The sequence below is a fragment of the Actinia tenebrosa genome, unplaced genomic scaffold (assembly GCF_029948245.1).
Source record: "Actinia tenebrosa isolate PJP-AT-01 unplaced genomic scaffold, QUT_ActTen_1.0 PGA_scaffold0__85_contigs__length_37466705, whole genome shotgun sequence".
NCBI lineage: Eukaryota > Metazoa > Cnidaria > Anthozoa > Actiniaria > Actiniidae > Actinia > Actinia tenebrosa.
Window position 1 is genome coordinate 25,509,733 of NW_028292569.1, and position 22,114 is coordinate 25,531,846.

Here is a 22,114-nt window from a genome sequence, read left to right on the forward strand (position 1 = left end):
ATTAGAAATATGTTTTTAAAAACCTTATTATATATCATCGTTTTTATCATCATTACCGTCGTCACCATCTGTGTTCATCATCGTCACCTTTCAACTCTTGTTTCATCAACGCCATCATTTTGATTCCCTTCATTTCCATCACCACTTTTTGGTCACTGTCATCACCCTCAATATTATCATTACTATCATCTAATATCATTTGCTATAATCATTACTATATATCGCCAATCATGATTTTCATCATCATAGCTAAGCTGTCATTTACTAACCTGTGCTTTGGATCTTTTGGTGGCAAACAGTACATCTTGGTAGATCTCTGCGTTGGCAGCGTCCACGCCTGACAGCTTAGCAGCAGCCGCTTGTAAAGATCGTGTGGTTTCGTCTGCGTCTCCTTTATCGATGTTTACATTAATCACCGATAACGCGGCGATCACTGAGAATTGAATGTAGGGATAAGAAATAAATGAATGGGATAATAAAAGCCAGATATAAAAATGGGAATCGGATGGAAGGATAAATGGGATAATGAAGCCAGGTCTAAAATGTGTGAATGTGGTTCTTAAAAATATTTTGGCAGATTTTTGTATGAACGTGGGAGATAATTGAACCAATGACGCGCGGACACGGCACGGTACCCCGTAGCGCTGTTTCTTCGTCTTCATATGAAAGCCTTCAATCACGTGTTTGTTCATGTTCAAATGAGTGAGTGGATGAGTGGCGATAGGCAGAAGTATTCTTGGTGCTCTGTCACGCAACGCGCATACTCGGTGTCACTCATCACACAACTCTCGCTTTATGGACAGAAGATAACAAACGACATCTACAACAACAAAATACGTGCATCTTTATTGGAAGAAGTCGTAAAACACACTGAGAAATTATACATATTCTGTTCACCCAAAGTTATTTTTAAATTGTAGAAGAGTATTCATAATGGCGTAAAAATAGGTCACAATAAAATGCACGAAATTAGACGTATATTAGTATAAGTCGTATTTACATGGATATTAACAGATTGCACAACATTACACGCATCTTTACACGCCGTTTAACGGAAAACGCCACGCGTATTTACTAGCTGTATGACAAATTTTCTTCGCGTCCATTTTGCTATAGCGGTATATGCACATTCTTCATCTTCAGTTGTTTGGTTTTATGTGCCTTGATAATAGCGTCATCTTTCTTTAAGTTCTTCTTATGATAGATTTCGAACACATCATCTCCTTTGATGGCCACCATTTCACTGTAGTTTATCCCACCATCGTTATCAACATCCAAGATGTTCACCAGCTTCTTTAGTTGTCTTCTCGTCATTGGGATCCCTGCTTTCCTTACTCCAGTCATGAATTCAGCGCGGGTAAGTTTTCTGCTGCCATCCTTGTCTAGCTGACGAAAGAAGTCCACCATGCGAAGACCACGTAGCTCAATGTACTCAAGCAGAAGGTTGAGGACATCCTAGAAATGAGACAGATGATGAAGGAATTAGGTATTGAGGTGTATATAGTGAACACGCATTCTTTTCGAGGATTTACGATCAAGGGGATGTTGGTGTTCTAGTCAATAAGGTATATTGCTGACACGCAAATAGGCAACGAGCAAGGAAGGAAAGGAGCAAACAAGCAAACAAACAGACAAGCAAACAAAACAAACAAGCAAGCAAACAGACAAGCAAACAAACAATTAACAAAATAAATGCATAGTAAAGCATTAGAATTACAGTAATACTCACCACTTTATTCTTGATCTTCTTGACACGTTCCTTGCCCTTCATAGCAGCCCCACACTGCACAATCAAATTAGGCCTTGCCTCCAGCACATCTTCTAACAGTTTCTCAAACTCCGCATTAACAGGTACATCATCAAAACATATCTCTTCTATAGCACTATCAGGATTAATATAAACAGCATTGAGAATATCCAGCGCGCCTTTACTAGTAATGGGGTTCTTTCCAACACGTAGAGTCTGTAACGTGGTATTCTTGGCCAATCCTTTAGCAAACTGCGCGGCGCCATAGACGGAGATCCTGTTACAAGAAATATCAAGTTCAACTAAAGAACTATTCTGCTGGAGAGCCTCACCGATAGCTTTCGCGCCATCGTCCGCGAACCCATTCCACGAGATGTCTAGAGTTTTTAAGCTGCAGTTTTGGGCAAGGCCATGGGCTACTGCCAACGCTCCTTTACGACGGATGTGATTCCAGCTCAAATTCAAGTACTCTAACCCGACATTAGCGTCTATTCCCGGTCCCAACAACTGCCCTCCGACCTCACAGAATTCATTCTCACTTAAGTTCAAAGCCTTGAGTGTAAAGTTTTTCTTCATGGCTTCAACTAGTGGTTCCACATCCTTTTCGATGAACTTATTTCCCGATAAGTTTATTTCGATTAACTCGGCGTTTTGTCGCAGCATTTCCGCTACGGCATACGCCCCTTGAGAGCGAAGATCATTGAACGAAATATCAAGTTCTGTGATAAAGAAATTCTCGGTCAGCATCTTCGATATGTAGATAGCTCCTTCCTCTTTGATATCGTTGTACGCTATATTAAGACTAAGGACTATGGTGTTTTGCATCATGGCAACCGCCACGGCTTCCGCTCCTCGCGTGCCCAAGTTATAGTGCTTGAGATTAACGTCAGATCTGTGGAGCTGTCTGAGGAATGTTGAACATGGTATGAGCGAAAGACTCTTGCAGGCTTTAAGATAGGCACCCCTGCCTTGACTAGTATCCTCTTCTGGCTTTCGATTTACGGGCTCTTCTTCTAGATCAGTGTCGTATTCAGCATCACTGTTTTCGAGGGCTGCCTCACGCGAAGGAATGACGGTTTCCTGTTCTTCTTCTTCTTCTTCTCCTGGTTCTTGTCTGGAATTAGTGTGAGGGATGTGTCGTATGCACCCAATCGTTAACTTTGATGAACTGGCCATTCTCAGTTATTGCTTCAAATATCAATTAACGTTTCCTGCAGGTTAAACGAATGTCGAAATCCAACAGCAATTACTAAGCGAAGAAAAGCCCTCGTGAATAAAGAATTATTGATTCTGATAAAACAGTAACGCCTGGAATTCCAGTAGACTTCCTTACAAAGCTGAATCGTTTTTTGTGCAGCACAAACGGTTCAAAATCCCGAGATATTTCTTATGCAAACGCACCTTTTCCTTTCCACTTGATTATATTAGGAGTTAATCGTTTCGTTGTGAATAACTAACGATAGAATTCATTAAGACAACACCAGATGTTCTCTGTTGACGGTACGAACTTCAAGACTGTCAGATACACTTCCTTCGTAGAGATAAGTTCGTTTTTACACTGTCAGTATAAAGAAGATCATAGGAAGCACCAGTTGAGCTCTTTGAAGCTTAATCTAAGTACAAGGCAAGGCTATGTCTAGTTAATCTAGTCAACTCAGCCAAAATTCGAAAACGAGACGAAAATCTTTAAAAAGGCGAGGAAAATTCCATAGAATTTCTCGTCCAAAACATTAAATGGAGCGACTAAATGTCAGGATTCTTTTTGTCTTTTTTTTTTGTCTTATCCTATTCTCTCTTACAGTGAAAGAGAATTCAACTTCAACGAAGGCTGACAGCTTCGATCGACTCAAAAGCTTTAATATTAGTTGCTAGGGACACAAAGAGATAGACTCTAATATTTTGCTGTTTCACCTCATAGGGATGATGACTGCTTGAACAAGAGAGCCAATGAGAAATCCCCTTTTAAGTACCTATTCAATTTATTTCATCAATAATTCAAATCCTACAGCGAGAAAAAAAGGCTTTTGGGCTCGATTAAGTTGTTTACTCGCTCGAAGAATAAATCTGAATTATCTCCATATTTTTATAGCGTGGTGTTGAGAAATTCTGATGTGAATGTAAAATACTTCCTATCACGATCAAGACAAACAAAAGATTTGCTTTATCATCGATGTACTTGAAAATTCACTCGAATTCAACAAGATCAGTAAACATAGTTGTTAACTTTAATCAACAGCATATATTTATGAGCACTTCGTAAGTTTTCTGCAATCGTTTTTTTAAGATTACGAAAATAAATAAATAAATAAACTTGCCTTGAATGTTCTAGGCACTTATATATTATATGTGTTTTGATTCTAGCACAGAAAACCCTCTGTCTTTTCACGTCGAAGCAAATGTATGCAATATCAAATGCTTTTTTCCTTCCTTAGTATTTCTGTATTTTGTGTGGGAAGAAGAAAGCTATTCGAAGGAAAATACGAGCCATAACGTCGCGAAATTAGATCGACTATAGAAAGCAACTGCTACAAAACGAAAAACGGAGTTTAGCATTTAGTTTCAAAGTTGAAAGAAAAACCGACACTTCTTTCACCTGTCCTTTCTTGACGATATGTTAATGACAGGTTTGCTAAATTGGTTCGAGTAATTTGAATACATACTAGCAGGGATAAAGAACGATTTGTTGCAGGTAAAAACATCCTTCAAGTAATACTTAAGGAATAAAGAATTCTTGTACGTTAATCCTGATAAAAGGAGGGGGAAACCCGAAAAATTCGGATGCTTTCGTTCCTTTAAAAATATTCAGAAAAAAGGAGTTTTTTCTTTATTTAGATTCCGAACGGTTTTTTCCTCCTTTTTTTAAACTAGATATACTTGAAACAAGAAACAGAGTTGGGCAATTTAGAGGAAATAAACTAATAAAAAACTAAAGAATTTGTCAAAATGGCGAATTTCTTAAGCTTAATGTGATAGGTTAGGGAGAAAAAATGGTTTTAAAATAAGAGAAAATGTTTTAAAAATGAAGCAAGGGTACTGAAAATCAAAATCAAAATTTTTCTCTAAATTCTAAGATATCTTAGGAGACTTATACTCGGTGTAAAAGGCAAAGCTACCATACATAACACGAGATTTAAAACGGGGTGCGTATGGAGGTGTCGCTCGTGCGACGAATGGTTCACATCAAAGGTCCCCCCACCCACCCCCCGGTGTAGTTTTTTTTGATCTACTTACGATCGTGTTCCTCTTGTACAACCGCGTTTACGTAATCCACGCAAATCTGCAGCTCTAATGGAGTCAGATCATCCTTTCCTATTCCACAGTCCTGGTTTGGATTGATGGGAATAAAGAAAGATGGCAACAGTAACTCAAGGTTGTCAGGTGTACTATCCCCGTCTACGGTTGTGTGCTTATTCATCTATCTTTCTTTCAATCCCTTCCTCGTTTGCATTATCTTCAATCAATCCATCCATTCATTTCTATTTCAGTTATCCTTCCACTTTTTTTACTGATCATTCGATCTCTATATTCATTCCTCATTCGTCCATCCATCCTTCCTTCCATCCATCCATCCATCCATCCAAAATTCTATTCATCCATCCATCCATCCAAAATTCCATCCATCCATCTATCAATCCATGCATTCCTCCATCTAACCCCCCTTCTATCTATCCATTGGTTCACCTATCCCTTCCTCCCGCCCTCCAATTGTTCGTCCGTCCGTCCGTCCGTCTATCCATCCTTCCATCCGTTTATCCATTTTTTCATCTATCCTTCCATCCATCCATTCATCTATTTCTTCTAAACGATTTTTTAAAAGTCGCCCTCAACCCATAGAGAAGAAAAGCCCAGACAAGCTAATGGCATTATAGCCTAACATTTTTTACCTGTGCCTTTTCGTGTTTGACCGACATAAAATGATCCAAGTATCTTCTACCCAGCGTCTCATCTACTGATGATAACTCTGAGTTAGGGTCCTCCATCGTTTTCATCAGTTCATCCGCGTTTTGCTTGTCGATGGCTGCATTAATAGCTGCTGCAGCTGTCAGAACTGTGGAGAGACAGCCACAACATGTGTCACCATGTTAAGGGTAGTGTGATGGTGATGATAATGAGAGTAACAAAGATGATGCTTATGATGATGATGGTGGTGATGATCGGATGATGAAGATGACGATAATAATGGTGGTGATGATGATAATGATGATGATGCTGGTGGTGGTGGTGACAATGTGATGATGATGGCGATAATGGTGGTGCTGATGGTGATAGCGATGATGGTGATGATGATGGTGGTGGTGGTGGTGACAATGTGATGCTGATGGCAATAATGGTGGTGCTGATGGTGATGGCGGTGATGATAATGATGATGATGATAATGGTGGTGCTGATGCTGATGGCGATAATGGTGGTGCTGATGGTGATGGCGGTGATGATGATGATGATGATGATGATAATGGTGGTGCTGATGGTGGTGATGATGATGATGATGATGATGGTGGTGGTGGTGGTGACAATTTGATGCTGATGGCAATAATGGTGGTGCTGATGGTGATGGCGGTGATGATAATGATGATGATGATAATGGTGGTGCTGATGCTGATGGCAATAATGGTGGTGCTGATGGTGATGGCGGTGATGATGATGATGATGATAATGGTGGTGCTGATGGTGGTGATGATGATGATGATGGTGGTGGTGACAATTTGATCTGATGGCAATAATGGTGGTGCTGATGGTGGCGATGATGATGATGATGATGATGACGGTGGTGGCGGTGGTGGTGGTGACAATTTGATCTGATGGCAATAATGGTGGTGCTGATGGTGGCGATGATGATGATGATGATGATGACGGTGGTGGTGGTGGTGGTGACAATTTGATGCTGATGACGATAATGGTGGTGCTGACAGTGGTGATGATATTCTTGTTGGTGTTAGTGATGATGCATTGATGTTGCTGATGACTAAGATGATGATGGTGTTGATGATGATCATGACGACAATGATAATGCTGATGGTATTATTGATGATAATTATAACGAATAGTAATGATAATATGATGGTCACAAACATGATAGCTGCATAAGTTCTACTTATAAGATATAAATCCAAAAGTTGATTTCACAGACAGACTAACTCACCCTTGATCCTATCCTCAATTTCAATATGCTCCAGATCAGCTTGTTTCTGGTTCTTTGCCTTCTTTAGCTCATAATGATAGAGATAGGCACTTCTACCAAGCACTTTAGGCAACATAGCCTCTTGTTTTTGTATCAACATGTGAGTTTCTTCAGCGTTTTCTCCATCAAGACTCTTGTTGATGGCAGATACAGTAGCTTGCACTGATTGACAAAGAGACAAGTATTTTTAGCAAGCAGTACTAGTATATATAATAAATAAATAAATAAATAAATGGGATTTAACAGTGGCATTTCTACAGAGTAGCTATTCATCCACTGTCATACTAATTGGGATTTAGGAGTTGACTTTTGCGAAGGGAGGAAAGCCGGGGAAACCGGAAAACCCTCGAAGCACAGGAGAGAGCCAACAAACAACTCTACTCACATAAGACACCGAGCTCAGCGAGACTTGAACCCAGGTCGCATTGGTGAGGGGCGAGTGCTCTCACCGCTACACCACCCGTGCTTCCCGTAGTATATATAAATCTCACAAGCTTGAATATCATATTTCATACTTTGTCGGTGTGTTTCAGCAGCTTCATTGGCTCCATTGATACTTTCTTGTATCTCACTCTGAGTCAGCTGTGCATTTGGGTCTCCAGTCGTCTACAATACAACATAAAAGTGACACTTAATTGACATCAGATATCTTTTTTTTTCATTTTCTATTGATGACTCTTAAAACTCCAGTGTATGCAGGCTTAGCCTGGAATCCAGGAGTTGCTTGTTTCGTTATTCTAATTTCTGCTTTTGTTTACCGACTTCAGAAGTGAGGCTAAGCCCTCAAGCACTGGAAATTTAAGAGTCGTCGATATATAACATTTTTACCTTGTGCATAATGTTTTCTCATTTCAGACCACATGTCATTCTCTAGAGTATCATTTCTTTAACAGTTACGCATGAGAAGACACAAGAAAATGGATGCAACTCAAACAAAGAATTCTCAAGAGAAAGAAATGTGGTCTGAAATGGGAAAACATTACGCCCATGCTAAAGAGGTCTCAGAGCTGTGAACTCAGGTCGGCACATTAATAGATGATATCAGCATGAACATCTTTATACTCTCCTAAACTAAACTGCCAAGAGTTGAGTTAAGAAGACCAGTTTACCTCTTGTTTAACTTGTCTTTTCTCCCTCAGCATCATTAGATACCAAGGCCCATTCTGGCCATCAACATTCCTTAATCCTGCAGATTTGTCAGACAGGGCTGCTATTAATGCTTCAAGGTCTTCGCCATCCAGCATGCTGTTGATATTATTGATTGACTTCTTCACTGCAATCATTAATGTCACTGTGAGTTAGACTTATTTGGGTTACCTGTGTACACAGGAAGACCAATACTTATGATACTAGACAGGGTATATTTTTTTAGAAATAAGTTTCATACTTATTTCTAAAAAAATATACCCTGTCCCACCTATTAACTACTGTCTAACAAAGAAATAATACTCAGGGGAATGAGGTGTGGTTGAAATGGGGGGGACTTCATATCCAAACTCTTCCTATTTCACTTTGACAATGATGGTGGACACATCGGAACCTCGGTTATTTATATCACTAGTTTTTATCATTAAATCTACAACATAGATACCCAACCTAAATTGGTAAATTGTCCTCTTATAAGTAGGGAAAACACAAATTACACTCATGCATTGATTTTGGGGTTTTTTGTTTTGTTTTTTTTTAATCAGTTTTTGAGCCAAAAAGCCTCTTAAATCCCAAAGGCTTCAAAGAATAAACATAAACCATGAACTCACAGGCTTCTTCAGCCTTCCTCTTTCTGATCGTCTCATTAACTTGATTGATGTTTCCTTGTATTTCTGCTTGAGTTAGATACTTGTCGTAGATGTCTTCCTCTTTGTCACTTCCTGGTGACTAAAATACGAAGGAGAAAAAAAAAAGATCATTATCTTCATGCTTTTAAATTTATTAATTTTGTATGGAATATCCAGGTATTTGTTTTCAAAAAAAATATGAATGTTTAAAAAAAAACAAAAATGAGAATGTCCTGGAAGGTGTTTTCGTTGTTTTTTAGGAAAGTGTCATGAATGAATGTCAGCTTTATTTCTTGAGAAAAATGATAAGAAAACTATTGAATTTAAATTATCAAAATGTAAGATAACTAGTTATTCTATTGTTAAAGATATATTTAAAAAAAGTATCTCATCAAGAAAAATCTTGGCTCAGAGTAATAACTGCTTGCCAGGAAGCTTTAGCTGTGGCTTTTTGGAGTAAGAAAAGGAAGTTGAAATAATGAAACAAACACCTGTTATGTAAAACAGTCAAGTTTATAAGATTAAAAGTCTATAAAAAATGACAAATTAGGCCTTAGGGATCATAACACCGATATAATGCATTTTTACTCAAACCAGGGACAAAACCTGGATGTTATTCTCAAGACAGATTACAGAAATAAATGTACATTTTGTTTGTATGTCAAGGGTGGATTTAGAAGGGTAAATAGGGTGTCATAAATTAGAGTCAAAAAATAAGAATAAAGGACAAGGTAAATCCTAAAAAGGATATGTGATGCCTTTTCTCTAGGTACATTTACTCCCTTCAAATCGTTCTGGATCTGCCGCTGCATGTATATTAAACAGTGTATTCGTGTATAGAAAAGTAGCACATGCAGTAGAACCATGAAAACAAAGTTGATACTGACAAATAGTAGGTATTTAGTGACTAATAGTTGCTATCACTCAACCAGAACATTTATTAAACAAGAGACACAAATGGTCTCTTGTGTATTTGTCTTTGTATGATGAATGTTCTGGTCGAGTGATAACAACTATTAATCACTAAATAGCTACTATTTGTCAGTATCAACTATGTTTTTATTTCATGGTTTTACTTTATGCACTCCAGTAGCCACTGCAGACTAAGTATCAAGTGTTGCAGCAGATCCCTGAGGGGGGTGGGGAGGGGATATTTACTGGTAAACACCATCTAGACCAATAAGCTTGGGTCCCTGTTTTGATCCATTGTTTTGACCTTAAGTCCCTAAATAAGTCCTACCTTTGCAAGGGCCTGCTTGGTTTTAGTACTCTTTGCTTCATACAACAGGTTCTGGTATTCTTCAGTGTTTTCTGAATCAAGGTCAACAAGATGGGCATTGGGATTTTTCATAGCTTCCATGGTACCTGTTGCATCTTGGTGATCAATGGCTTCATTGATGGCAATCACAGCAGCATGTACTGGACAATACAAAAAAAGGCTCTTAATTGCATGAAAGGATGGGTGAGCTAATTAATGAGTTAATACATGGAAGAATGGGACAGACAAAAGATGAACAGATCTATAAATAAGTGTATAGATGAATGGATAAATGAATGGATGGAGGAACAGATCTATAAATAAGTGTATAGATGAATGGATAAATGAATGGATGGACCAACAGATCTATGAATAAGTGTATAGATGAATGGGTAAATGAATGCATGGAGGATAAGGGATAGAACGAAAAATGGATGGGATAAATGAATAAACAGATGCATAAAAAAGTGGATGGATGAATCCAAGGATAAAGGGATGGATGGAGGGGTGAAGGACGAAGGGATAACCAAATGCATGAATGGGTGGAAGGATGAATGGATAAATAAATAGATGGATAAATGGGATAGGATATATAAATGAAGCGAGAGTAGGATGAATGGGATGGATTAATAGAGTGAGGATTTAGAATATCATCTCACTTACATGCAGCCTCATCAACCGGCAGCTATAAGAGAATAAAAATCATTAACATAAAAATCTCTTTGTAATCTCGTGAAAGTTAAGAAGATGTGATAACATCAGTGTATTTATACAGTGTTTAGCAGGCAAGCTTTCAGTATTTGATATCAAACAGTCTTTGAGCACTGAATAAACATTAATTATACGTCCTAATGATTATTAAAGTGCTAGTCTTACGAAAATGACACCAGCACTTTTAATGCATTGCAACCCCAGGCAATTTCAAGGGAACAAGCAGATGGAAAAATAATATTCAATTCTTATAATTTCTGAAAGTTCTGAAATGTCAATGTATAGTCCCAGAAAATATCCATACACCACTCATGGACGAAATTGGGAATTCTGGAGGGGAGGGGGGTCAGAGAATGAACAAAATTACAGAGTTTGTATGGAAGACGATTGGAAGTTCCTGGGGGTAGGGGCTCCTTTTACAAATTTCCTCCGTGGTGGAGGTATGGATATTTACTGGAACTACACAATATAGGATGTTGTGAACTTAATTCTGTCATTTGCATGGTTAAAAATAACGACCAGTCATCGGATAATGTCTGGACAGAATTGAAACTTGTCCGGTCAAATCTATCGACCTTGATAGTGCCTTACATCACATTTTGGTCGATAACATTAAGCTAATAATTAGGTATGACCAAGATAAAACTAATTTGGCCAGTAATCATGGCCAGCGATGACTAGACATTATTTTTAGCCCTGTACACTATACCTCACTCTCAAGGATGCCTCCTATTTTACTGAATGCTGGCAGCTGCAATCCATATTTTTCCAGCTCTTTACGCATAGCACTGATCTGCTCCTCTAAAAACAAGACAATTTGTTTTGATTCAATTATCTATTTAATTGTCTTACATGATGACCTAGTGACTTACACCACAATACAGGACACAATTTATAATAATAATAATAACTTTATTAACGTCTCGAATACTTCTAGCCGGTCACAAGCGCCCTACTAATCAGGGAGACAATTTGTGATGTTTATGCTTAAACGTTTTTCTTGAATACTTTTTACAGTTCAGTTAAGTGACCATGAATAGTAGTTCTAAGTCGAAGTGGGAGTTTCCGAGCATAGCAAAACTATAGTTTATCATACATGTCAACTCCAACTTCAGCTTGGAACTATTATCTGTGGTCACTGAATGGAACTGTAAAATGGAGTATTATAACCATTTTATACCTGTGAACTCAGCCTTTCCATACAAATCTTGAATCTGTGGAGCCAAACCAAGCTTGAATAGGAACAAACTGAAAAATCATGAATGAATAGAAAAATGAATGAGCAATGACCAAGACAACAATAATTGTAATAAATTGAAGGCAGAGTTCTAATAGGTACAGAACGTACAAAACGAGTAAAAAAATAAAAAAAAGACAAAGAGGGAGGGAGGGAGGGAGGGAGGGAGGGAGGGAGGGAGGGAGGGAGGGAGAGAGAGAGAGAGAGAGAGAGAGAGAGAGAGAGAGAGAGAGAGAGAGAGAGAGAGAGTATATCAAAAGGGAAACAGAATAATAATAATTTAATGAAAACAACAGAAAATGACTGTAATTCTATGTCATTGTGATCGCTTAAAAATATGCTTTTACTTTTAGTCCCTCTATCAATATTACATTTATAAGGTAGTTATCAATTTATTGTTTTTCTTAATAACAATAACAATTTCGAAATTATTTCACAAATGCTCCTTTTTATAGTTCCATTCAGTGACCACGAATAATAGTTCCTAGCTGAGGCTGAAGTTTCTGCGCATAGCAAAACTACAGTTTATCATGCACGGTAACTCCAGCCTCGGCTAGAACTATTATTTGTGGTCACTGAATGGAATTGTAAAAACGTGTATTCTCTTGTCTCCTGGAGGTCGAAATTTTTTGCACAATTCACATCTTATATGATTTTCCAAGCAACAAAAAAACCTTAATATTACACAACTGTCTTTTAATAATGCTTAGTCATGACAATAGATGTCATCATGTCTATACATGTCTTTCATTTATAGTCTGTTTGCAGAGACAAGTAGTGCTTTGCATATTATGTGCTGAAGGTGCATTAGTTGAAACAATATGAGATACCAGGATATGAAATATGAATAAATGAATGAAAAAATAAATAAATAAATAAAGCACTAGCACCAAGAGGAGTAAAAAGTTGCATTATACAATGGAAACATGAAAAGTTGGATTCACAATACTTTCACAAATGACAAAAAACACTTGAAAAACTGTTAATAACTAGATTAATTCTTCATGAAAAATTTATAGAATTACTAGCATAAAGAAAAATTTTGGAGAGGCTTATTTACTTTCATTCTTTTCTACATGCATCGACTTTTCGATCTGCATGTTCAATGATAAATACTTGAACTGATAATAATAAAAACGGCAGGAAGGATAATTTAGCATTTGATGTATCCTATCCTAAATCCTAGTGTGTGGGTGGCTAAACTCAATGGATACTATTAGTAATAATTTGTTTCACAGCTTCTTATATCTTGAGAAGACCTAAATTGAAGTTATCAACTTCAACATCATTAGATGTGTTATGTTAATGTGCTCACTAATGCATTATCCATTCACTTGGAATTCAATTTGGCATGCATTTATTCAAAGCTTATACAAGGGACATAACTTATTTCATGGTTTAACAGCAAAGGATGGCACAAGACGTTCTTATTGTACTACATACAATATAGAAAACTACAGAAAAATAGTTTCACTTTCACTTCACTTTGACTGACAGCTTAACTTCTTAATAAAGATTTATTTCAAAAGAATTCAAAAACAAGACTTCAACAGAATGGGTATTACACAATACATCAGCACTTACATAAAATACATGTCAATTAATAAGTGGTTTTAATAAAACGTTAATGAGAATATCAAAGGATAGATAAATAACAATGGTATGATTTATCATATTGTTTAGGGAATAGGATAATAAATACAGAAATAATTAGGACGATGAAGCGCTTAGATTGATTATTTTCTAACCTTAAGGCGTGAATACAGTAAATAAGTTTTGGCATATTCTTTTTGTCATAAATGTCTGTAGTTTCTGGGAAAAAGACCTGAAATAACAAATAGCAGACAACAAAAACAACAAAAATATATATTAATATTGAGCAAAAATGTAACACAATTTCTGTAAACTAGAAATTTCAACAAAAAATTTGCATAAGTATTAAAAATTATAAACCTGGCATAGTAACTTTCAAATACATATTTTTTTGCCTATTTTTGGAAGTATATATATATATATAAGATATTGATTCATGGATCAGGGATAAATCTTTATAATTTATTTCAGAAATGCATTATTATATTGGAAATTTATTTTTGAATAATAATGTTTTGAACAGTCTAAAGTGGAATTTTATGCTCAAGTAGATATACTAAAGAATGCTTTAGAGGATAGAGAGGTAATAACCAAAAGCAATTTTGGAAGTTTAGGATCACGTTATTATTCTAGAATCTGCAAAAGCCTGAGTAAATATATCAACAACGTGTCTAATTCTGTCTAGAAATCAAAGCATAGATTATAATATACCTTTGGAAGACCAACATCATCTAATGCTTTAAAGAAATAATTTATATTGTCTGTGTGGCGAAAATGGAGCCCCTTGGACTGTAAAACAAGAGAAAAGGATAATAGTAAAGTTTGTATTAAGACGAAAAGCGAAAGTAAAATAACTTGGTGTTAAAGTTTGTACATTTCAATGAGTTAGTTCATTTCAGACAAGAATGCTTTAACGAGTTATATTCAAACAATAACATCCAATAACTGCAGTATACGGAATTGGAAATTTTGTTATCGGGGTGTTAATCTATTTGATGGGGTTTTATTGCGCTTACAAGAAAATGTTTCAGCTCTTTGTCGAAGATTCTACGATGAGGTACAACTTTTGGAGCAAAGAAGTTGCCGAGTTTCGCAAGATGGACACCATTTCTCATGCTTTCTTCAAGTTCTGTAGTTTCAGGAAGGTCCTCTTTAAGGCAAGCTTCCATCCACCTGTAAGAATGATACTCGAGTTACAAACCCACAAATTATTTAACGTTGACAAGCAAGCATTGAATCTTAATGCCTCATTCAAAGGGTGTTGCCTATGCACTCTCAGCCATTCAAACCACGAGTAACTCTCAACTTATATACTCACACTTTGGCTTCTTCTAAATGACACAAATATTGATAAGCCAAGTTTTGTTTTCTTTGTTCATCCATCTCTGTTCCTGAAGCTCTCTCGAGTCCGCTTTCTCCTCAGAAAAATAAAAATAAAAATATTAGATTTTTCTTCAAAATCGCGCGCTAGTCTCGGCCATTTTACCTCCACTTTCATAAATTCCACTTGGTTCCCAATGTCCATCTTCCTTATCTATATTATTCTCCATATCTTGAATATACTTCCCTGTCCTCAGGGTCTCAGTATGACCACGACAGTCCCCGTGGTTTTAACGCTAAATATTCGTGAGGATAAGAAGGAGGTGGTTCGTTTGTTTTGTTCAAGGCGCACTTTGGAGGGAATTTCGAACCAGACCTCAGAAATTATGGGATAGTTATCAACTCCACCCCTCCCCACACGTTAACAAACTTCCCTCATTATGCCCACGAAAGAAAAATATAACATCTTCTAATATGATTTATCAGGGGGAAAACACCAATTTTTATATTTTAAAAATCTCATTGCGAATATCTTTTTATTCATCTATTTTTTTCAAAAATTAAACAAGAAAATAATCAAATACGCAAAACGATGGTACCAGCCCTCCCCTCCCCTAAATTAGTTTTGTATGTTGAAAATGTTAGGGGTCAGTTAATCAAATAAAACTTCGTGTTAGAGCGAGTATTTTTACAATCTTTGATCTTTGATCGTTTATCATTGATATAAGGCAACAAAAGAAGAACTTTGAGCGATTTTAGATTGAATTGGTAATTGGTAATTTTCTATTTTTACCAATCACGTCGTGTTCAACTGTGCAAAGTATTGTGTAAACATCGTTTTAGTGAGTGAAGTTGTTGCCGTGATTACGTGAATGTAAACATTGATTAACCTCGAAAACTCTACAAGAAACCCACAGTTATGGAGAAACCAAGCTCTAGAGGAATGGAAAAAACTTCACTCCCCTCTTTGACAACCGTAGAAAACAATCAAATGGCTATGCGACAAGAAACACTTAGTCGTATGGATTTTCTTGAAGACAGGCTGATGTATCAAGAAAAGACGACAAGATCGCTAATTGAGAGAGCACTGCGCGCTAAAGAGGACATCGTAGAGAGCCTGAATTATGCGCAAATGAGTTGGCAAGGAGAGAAAAAAGCGAGGGCATTACTACAAGAACATATTCGTACCATTACTTCTGTTGTCAAACGACTTAGCCGAGAGATAGAAGTTTTGGAAGATGAGATACGTTCAAAGGAGAGCAAGCTTGAGGGAAACAAGACGGCGTTCAAAAACCTCGAGTTACACCATGTCGCTGGAGTTACAGACTTGAGAGGAAGGGTCGCGAGATGTGATCATGCAATTGAAAGACTTGTAGCTGATGTGAGAGGCTGTGCTGAAGCAATTCATGAATTAAGACAGAAACAAGAATACAGTTCTAAAACTACTCATGATAAAATCCAGGATTTACAATCTGCTATCAATGAACTGACCTTAAAATTTGAGAAGTTCATTGCTGAACAATCTACAAATATCCAGAGGGTTAAAGGTGAAGCAGATGAACAAGTAACAAGGCTTGATTCCAAGACAAAATCTGTAGTCGAAGACCTGAGGGGAACCATATCTTCCAGTCGTCAATGGACAGAAAGTGAATACTCAAAACTTGCAAGGGATTTTCAAGAGAGAATTGAACGAATGGAAGGGATAATGTTTGAAAGGCAAAACAAACTGGAAAACAGAGTTGAAACGTATCTTTCAAAAATCGAAAAACTGTTAGAGGAAGAGAAGGGGAAGTATTATAACATATGGGAGGTGCGTCTCAAAGAGACCAAGTCTGCACAAGACAGAGCACTGAGTAACACTGCAGCATCGATGAGGCAAGAGTACAATCAAGGCTTTATTACCATTCATGAAAGTGTTACAAGTCTACAAAAAGTGTTTGATGCAAAGCTAAAACTTGCTGAGGATAATTTACAAAAGTCTATAAATAATGTACTGCGCATGGTGGTACTTACATAGTGTTTGATCACACTATATTTCATGTAGGATAAAGTATTCTTAGAGTTATAGCCATTCTAAAAACATACGATTGCCATCAAGTAGCTATAGTCAGAATCAAAACTGCAAAAGCAAAACTGGGTATATATAATGAACTAGTTTTTGATTGACATTGTCCAAAGCTCATGTTTTTGTTTAAAGAACTTGCTACTCCTTAGTACTATAAATGATTGGCAGTAGTTGTAAGTTAACAAGTTTTGGGTGGCAAAATTCTAGATGTAAATAGCATAATGACAAACAAAGTGTTAGTTGTATAGAATTTCCTTTTCCTGCCTTTCATGAGCATATTAAATTTATCACACAATAGACCAATCATCTTGGTGCAATGGTTCATATTTAGACCAGGTGTCATTCCCTAGAGAATGATTCTTTGTTTATTGTCTTCTTATGCACAACCATTAAACCAAGAATCATACTCTAGGGAATGACACCTTGACATGGTCTGTAATGGGGAAACATTGAACCAAGATGATTTAGGTATATTCAAAAGCTCAACGAATGTAATTGGAGTTACATATCAATGTGTCTAATTTCTTCGTAAGCTAATGGAATGTCATAACATAACATATATTACTTGGGTGATAATTTAAAGAAATAGAGATTAATAATGTAATCAAACATCTGTTGTTCTACTGAAATATTAGTATCTAAAGAAACACTAACAGATAGAGTGGATGCAATTAAACCGTGAAATAAAATCAAACTAAATACTAACTAATAGTATCTATTTAGTGACTAGTAGACACTATTACTCAACCAGAACATTTATTAAACAAAAGATTTGTCTTTGTATGATGAATGTTCTGGTTGAGTAATAGCAACTATTAAGTCACTAAATAGATACTATAAGTTAGTATTTAGCTTGATTTTATTTCATGGTTTAATTGCATCTGCTCTAGTAAGAGTGGTACCCTGCAGGGCTTAAAATAACAGCTGGTAAGTCGCTGGTTGTAATGACAGGCCAAATTAGTTTTAGCTTGGTCATACCTCCTTTCTGGCTCAACGTTACTGGTCAAAATAAATGGCAGGCAAAGATTTGACCAGACAAGTTGCAATTCTGGGTGGACATTGTCCAATGTTCTGCATTATTTTAAGCCCTGCCCTAGGTTCCAGAGGCTCTGTCAGTCATTCAAGCCCTTTCCTGTAATAGGTTCCAGTGTTCTCTTTTGGTGGTGAAACCAATGACCATCAAGACTAGATTGAAAGGGCCTCTTGAACCCAGGTTATACAAGAAGCAATCTTCTATATTTACACACTTGTGCTTGGCTTTTATCAGTCTAACTAATGACGGTTTTATTATGGTAATAATGGTAACAATCCACTTGGGCCTAATGTTTCCCCATATCAGACCATGTGCCATTCCCTGTTCAAGTTGTATCCATATTCATGTGTCTTCTCAATGTGCAACCATTAAAGAAAGAAATTAAACTCTAGGGAATGACATGGTTTGAAATCAGAAAACATTACGCTTAAGTGGATTTGGTCCATTTTAGCAACTCCATCTTTTTAGTCGTTAGTCGATTAAGTGTTTTGCCTGTGAGAAAGATAATATCTTAACACATAGCTTCTACTAATATGAGGAGTGACTGTATAACTTTGTACAAATGGTTTTTAAAAAAATAAAAAATATACAAAATTTGTTCTCTAAATAGGTCACACATACACACACATGTTATCTACTATAAGACTTACATCCAACAAAAACTTAGTACAACAAACAGAAGAATAATTTGATGGGGTAGAGTTTTTCCAAAGAAATTGATGCCATTCATTAAATTAAAGGCATGACTCTAAAAAGATAGTAATTCAAATCGATACACCCTGCTTTCCTATACTCATATCAAGCAAGTATTTTTGCTGTGAACAAAATTCAAAGCATTTTTCTCCTACCATAACAATTGAAATACAGTGAGAAAATCTGAAGGCCTATAGAGTAAATTTCTTACGACTGTGAAACACTACAGCGCATGGCAGAACAGACCTCATTTGTCTTGCTGCAATGTTTTCCCATTACAGACCAAGTGTCATGTCTCATTCCCTAGAGTGTTATTTCTTTGGTTAATGGTTGCACATGAGAAGACACATGAATATGGATACAACTCAAACAAAGAAACCAACTCTCCAATGAATGAAATGTGGTCTAAAATGGGTAAACATTGCATAAGACAAATTAAGTCTATCAATGACCAATCAAAGAATGCAAGATCACTCTGCACCAATGAAAATGCTCGGATATGATAAAGTCATGAACCTGGCATGGCCTACTAGACTGTTCATTTTTCACAGTCCTGTGAAATTAGATGGACCTTGAGATTTCTATTTCACCAGTGTAGCAATGTAAACTGTGGTATCATAGCTGACATGAAGTGCAAAGCTCTAGGCATCTAGTAAAAAAACTATACACCTATTGGCTTCTTGTCTGGTTTATGTATTCATAAAAAGAGGTGAAGATCTGTAATAATTACTTAAATATTTTTTTACAGTTGGAATGTTAAATATATTTGCTTGAGGAAAGGACTTGTTCAACATTTCAATGTAAATGGTACAGAACGAATGAACCCAAACCAAAGCAAACAAGCCAAACCAACCCAAACTCATGTAAAGCTTGAGTAAGCATTGTTTTGATAAGCATGTTTGACTGTCATCTTAGAGCCCAAGACAGCAAAAATGATAATATTTATCATCAGAGGCAGATTCAAGGTGGGGGGGTTACAGCATTTTTTACACCATAGCATCTTCTGGACACATTGGATTACCATACAGCAAAGGCAATATTCTTTAGAAAAGAAATGCTAGCAGGTTGTGGCTGTTTCACCCCTTCCCTAAATCTGCCCCTGATCATGTCACTAAAACTGAATGGTGTCGCACATGCCTCAAGGGATAAAACCAGATTTAAGGTGAACTGGAGAATGATTTTCTTCTTTTCCTGGAGTACCTGATTTATGACCTTTTGTGTCTTTTGGAATGACATTGCATGTTCCTTCGACAAAAAAAAAAAAAAAAAAAAAAACAGATTCAAGGCAAACCAGAGAGAGATTTTCTTCTTTTCCTTGAATAGCTAATTGGAGAATGAGAACATGAATTTCTTCTTTTCCTGGAGTACTTGGAGAATTGATGACCTTCAATGTCCTTTGGAATGAGGCTGCATCTTCCTTCAGAATAAGACCAGATTCAAGGCGAACTGGAGAAGGATTTTCTTCTTTTCCTGGAGAAGCTAATTGGAGAACGAGAACGTGACCTTAAATGTCTTTTGGATTTTGATTTCCTTTTTGATGTTAATAAGGGAGATCTTGACCTTGACCTTGAACTGTCAGATGAAGCATCACTATCAACAGACCCAGATTTATACCATGATTTCTTGTTTGCTTTCGATTTATGATATGGTGAAGGTGATCTTGATTTACTTTTACCATTTTTAGCTCTTGAATTCTCTTTATTTTCAACAATATGTGGTGATGGGGATCTTGATTCTCTGCCAGAACCAAATCTCTTCCTGGTCATAGACTTTGGTGGTGATCTTGATTGTGATCTCGATTTAGATCTTTTCTTTGTTTTGAACTTTGGAGAAGTAGATCTTGATCTATGCCTTGCTCTTCTCTTGGTCTTGGATTTTGATGGAGATTTAGATCTTGATCTTGATAATGACCTATTCCTATCTTTAGAATATGGAGAATTTGATTTTGCTCTAGATGTGGACCTAGACATGGATCGGGACCTTGATCTCTCCTTATTTTTAGACTTTGGAGAAGCTGATCTCGATCTTGATCTGGGCCTAGATTTCTTCTCAACTTTAGACTTTGAAGGAGATCTAGACATTGATCTGGACCTTGATCTCTCCTTATTTTTGAACTTTGGAGAAGCTGATCTCGATCTTGATCTAGGCCTAGATTTCTTCTCAACTTTAGACTTTGAAGGAGATCTAGACATTGATCTGGACCTTGATCTCTCCTTATTTTTGAACTTTGGAGAAGCTGACCTTGATCTTGATCTGGGCCTAGATTTCTTTTTAACTTTAGACTTTGAAGGAGATCTAGACATTGATCTGGACCTTGATCTCTCCTTATTTTTAGACTTTGGATAAGATGACATTGATCTAGACCTTTTTCTATATTTAGACTTCGGCGGAGACGCTGATCTTGATCTCTTCTTGGCTTTAGTTTTTCTATTATGCCTAGATCGTGATCTGGACCTTTTCTTGTTTTTTGACCTTGATTTAAGCTTGGATTTAGAAACTGATCTAGATCGGGATCTTGAATGTGACCTAGATCTACGCCTGGATTTTCTCTTTCTAGGCCTTGATTTGTGCTTTGATTTAGATCTCGATCTCGATCTGGAACTTGAAGATGACTCAGATTTACTCCTTGATCTGGATTGTACTTTCTCTTTTGACTTTGATCTTGAGTGAGACCTGGACTTGTCTCTTGATTTTGATCGAGACTTTGATCTGGATTTATGTCTAGATCTTGATCGTGACCTTCGTCTTCTATTCCTAGAATACCTAACAGGAGATCTTGATGAAGAACGCTTCCTTGGGCTTCTAGACCGGGATTTGTAAGTATGCCGCCTTGACCTTGTGTGTGATCTAGATCTTGACCTCGACCGCGAGTGTAATGCTTTTGGAGTTTCTTCTGTCAGCTTTATCTTCCTGCCAAAAAATTCCTTGTTATTGAGCCCCTCGATTGCCCTGCGCATATCATCCTCTGTTGTGAATTCCACAACCCCTTCACCTGGTCTTCTCCGGTGAGTATCTGCAAAGCATACTTCACCAGCAGTGTTCATAAATTCCTTCAGTTCTAGCCATTTGGCGCGAGTTGACAGGTTTTCAACCCTTACGCGGTAATTTGATCTGGTAGGGGGTCCCATCTGCTTGGTTCTGCCGGCATACCCCCCTGATACCGTATACCCACCAACTCCATTCCTCACTTCCTTGGCTCTCTCTACCAATATACTCTGGCCGTGGAAATTCGTATTATTTAGTGCTCGTACCGCCTTATCAGCATCTTTGGACTCTTTGAACAACACATAAGCAAATCCTTCTCTAAAGTCAACCTCGCGCACTTTACCAAAGGTTTTCACGAGATCTTCGAGTTCTTTCTCCGTTACAGTCGCCGCCAATCGACCACAGTACACCTTCCCACTCATTTCTACTACTATAAATGAAATAAATAGAGTTTTCAGGGTCAAAAAATAGAGATTTTTGTCGGATTTTCAGCTAGGCTTGCAGAGTTTGATGGCCAT

At 37.1% G+C, this 22,114-nt stretch overlaps 4 protein-coding genes across 6 annotated transcripts in view; 1 reads left to right on the forward strand and 3 right to left on the reverse strand.

The window, feature by feature from the left end:
- The window catches only part of LOC116297454 (ras GTPase-activating-like protein IQGAP1), a 30,245-nt gene extending 15,062 nt beyond the window's left edge, over positions 1-15,183 (reverse strand). For 2 of the 3 annotated variants that reach the window (XM_031705677.2, XM_031705675.2), the window contains exons 1-16: positions 14,987-15,183; positions 14,819-14,918; positions 14,517-14,673; positions 14,212-14,289; positions 13,656-13,732; positions 11,851-11,918; positions 11,380-11,471; positions 10,623-10,644; positions 9,942-10,120; positions 8,684-8,801; positions 8,036-8,199; positions 7,442-7,532; positions 6,888-7,088; positions 5,632-5,795; positions 4,979-5,069; positions 270-433 (exon numbers count right to left, since the gene is read on the reverse strand). In XM_031705677.2, coding sequence (XP_031561537.1) covers positions 270-433; positions 4,979-5,069; positions 5,632-5,795; positions 6,888-7,088; positions 7,442-7,532; positions 8,036-8,199; positions 8,684-8,801; positions 9,942-10,120; positions 10,623-10,644; positions 11,380-11,471; positions 11,851-11,918; positions 13,656-13,732; positions 14,212-14,289; positions 14,517-14,673; positions 14,819-14,918; positions 14,987-15,050 — 1,830 coding nt within the window. In that variant the 5' untranslated portion in view covers positions 15,051-15,183. The remainder of the gene's footprint in view (positions 1-269; positions 434-4,978; positions 5,070-5,631; positions 5,796-6,887; positions 7,089-7,441; positions 7,533-8,035; positions 8,200-8,683; positions 8,802-9,941; positions 10,121-10,622; positions 10,645-11,379; positions 11,472-11,850; positions 11,919-13,655; positions 13,733-14,211; positions 14,290-14,516; positions 14,674-14,818; positions 14,919-14,986) is intronic. The other variant, XM_031705676.2, reaches the window with a different exon arrangement.
- Positions 830-3,592, reverse strand: LOC116297455 (uncharacterized). The gene is made up of 2 exons (XM_031705678.1): positions 1,730-3,592; positions 830-1,455 (listed from the first exon to the last, which is right to left on the reverse strand). The coding sequence occupies exons 1-2, from the start codon at positions 2,921-2,923 to the stop codon at positions 1,111-1,113; spliced, it is 1,539 nt and encodes a 512-aa protein (XP_031561538.1). The 5' UTR covers positions 2,924-3,592; the 3' UTR covers positions 830-1,110.
- A 318-nt stretch (positions 15,184-15,501) lies between the features above and the next one.
- Positions 15,502-17,494, forward strand: LOC116297470 (protein FAM81A-like). Its single transcript, XM_031705692.1, has one exon. The coding sequence runs from the start codon at positions 15,740-15,742 to the stop codon at positions 16,835-16,837; it is 1,098 nt and encodes a 365-aa protein (XP_031561552.1). The 5' UTR covers positions 15,502-15,739; the 3' UTR covers positions 16,838-17,494.
- Positions 17,495-18,475: 981 nt separating this feature from the next.
- LOC116297467 (uncharacterized) lies at positions 18,476-22,103 on the reverse strand. Its single transcript, XM_089037532.1, has one exon. The coding sequence runs from the start codon at positions 22,016-22,018 to the stop codon at positions 20,048-20,050; it is 1,971 nt and encodes a 656-aa protein (XP_088893658.1). The 5' UTR covers positions 22,019-22,103; the 3' UTR covers positions 18,476-20,047.
- Between the last annotated feature and the right edge of the window lie 11 nt (positions 22,104-22,114).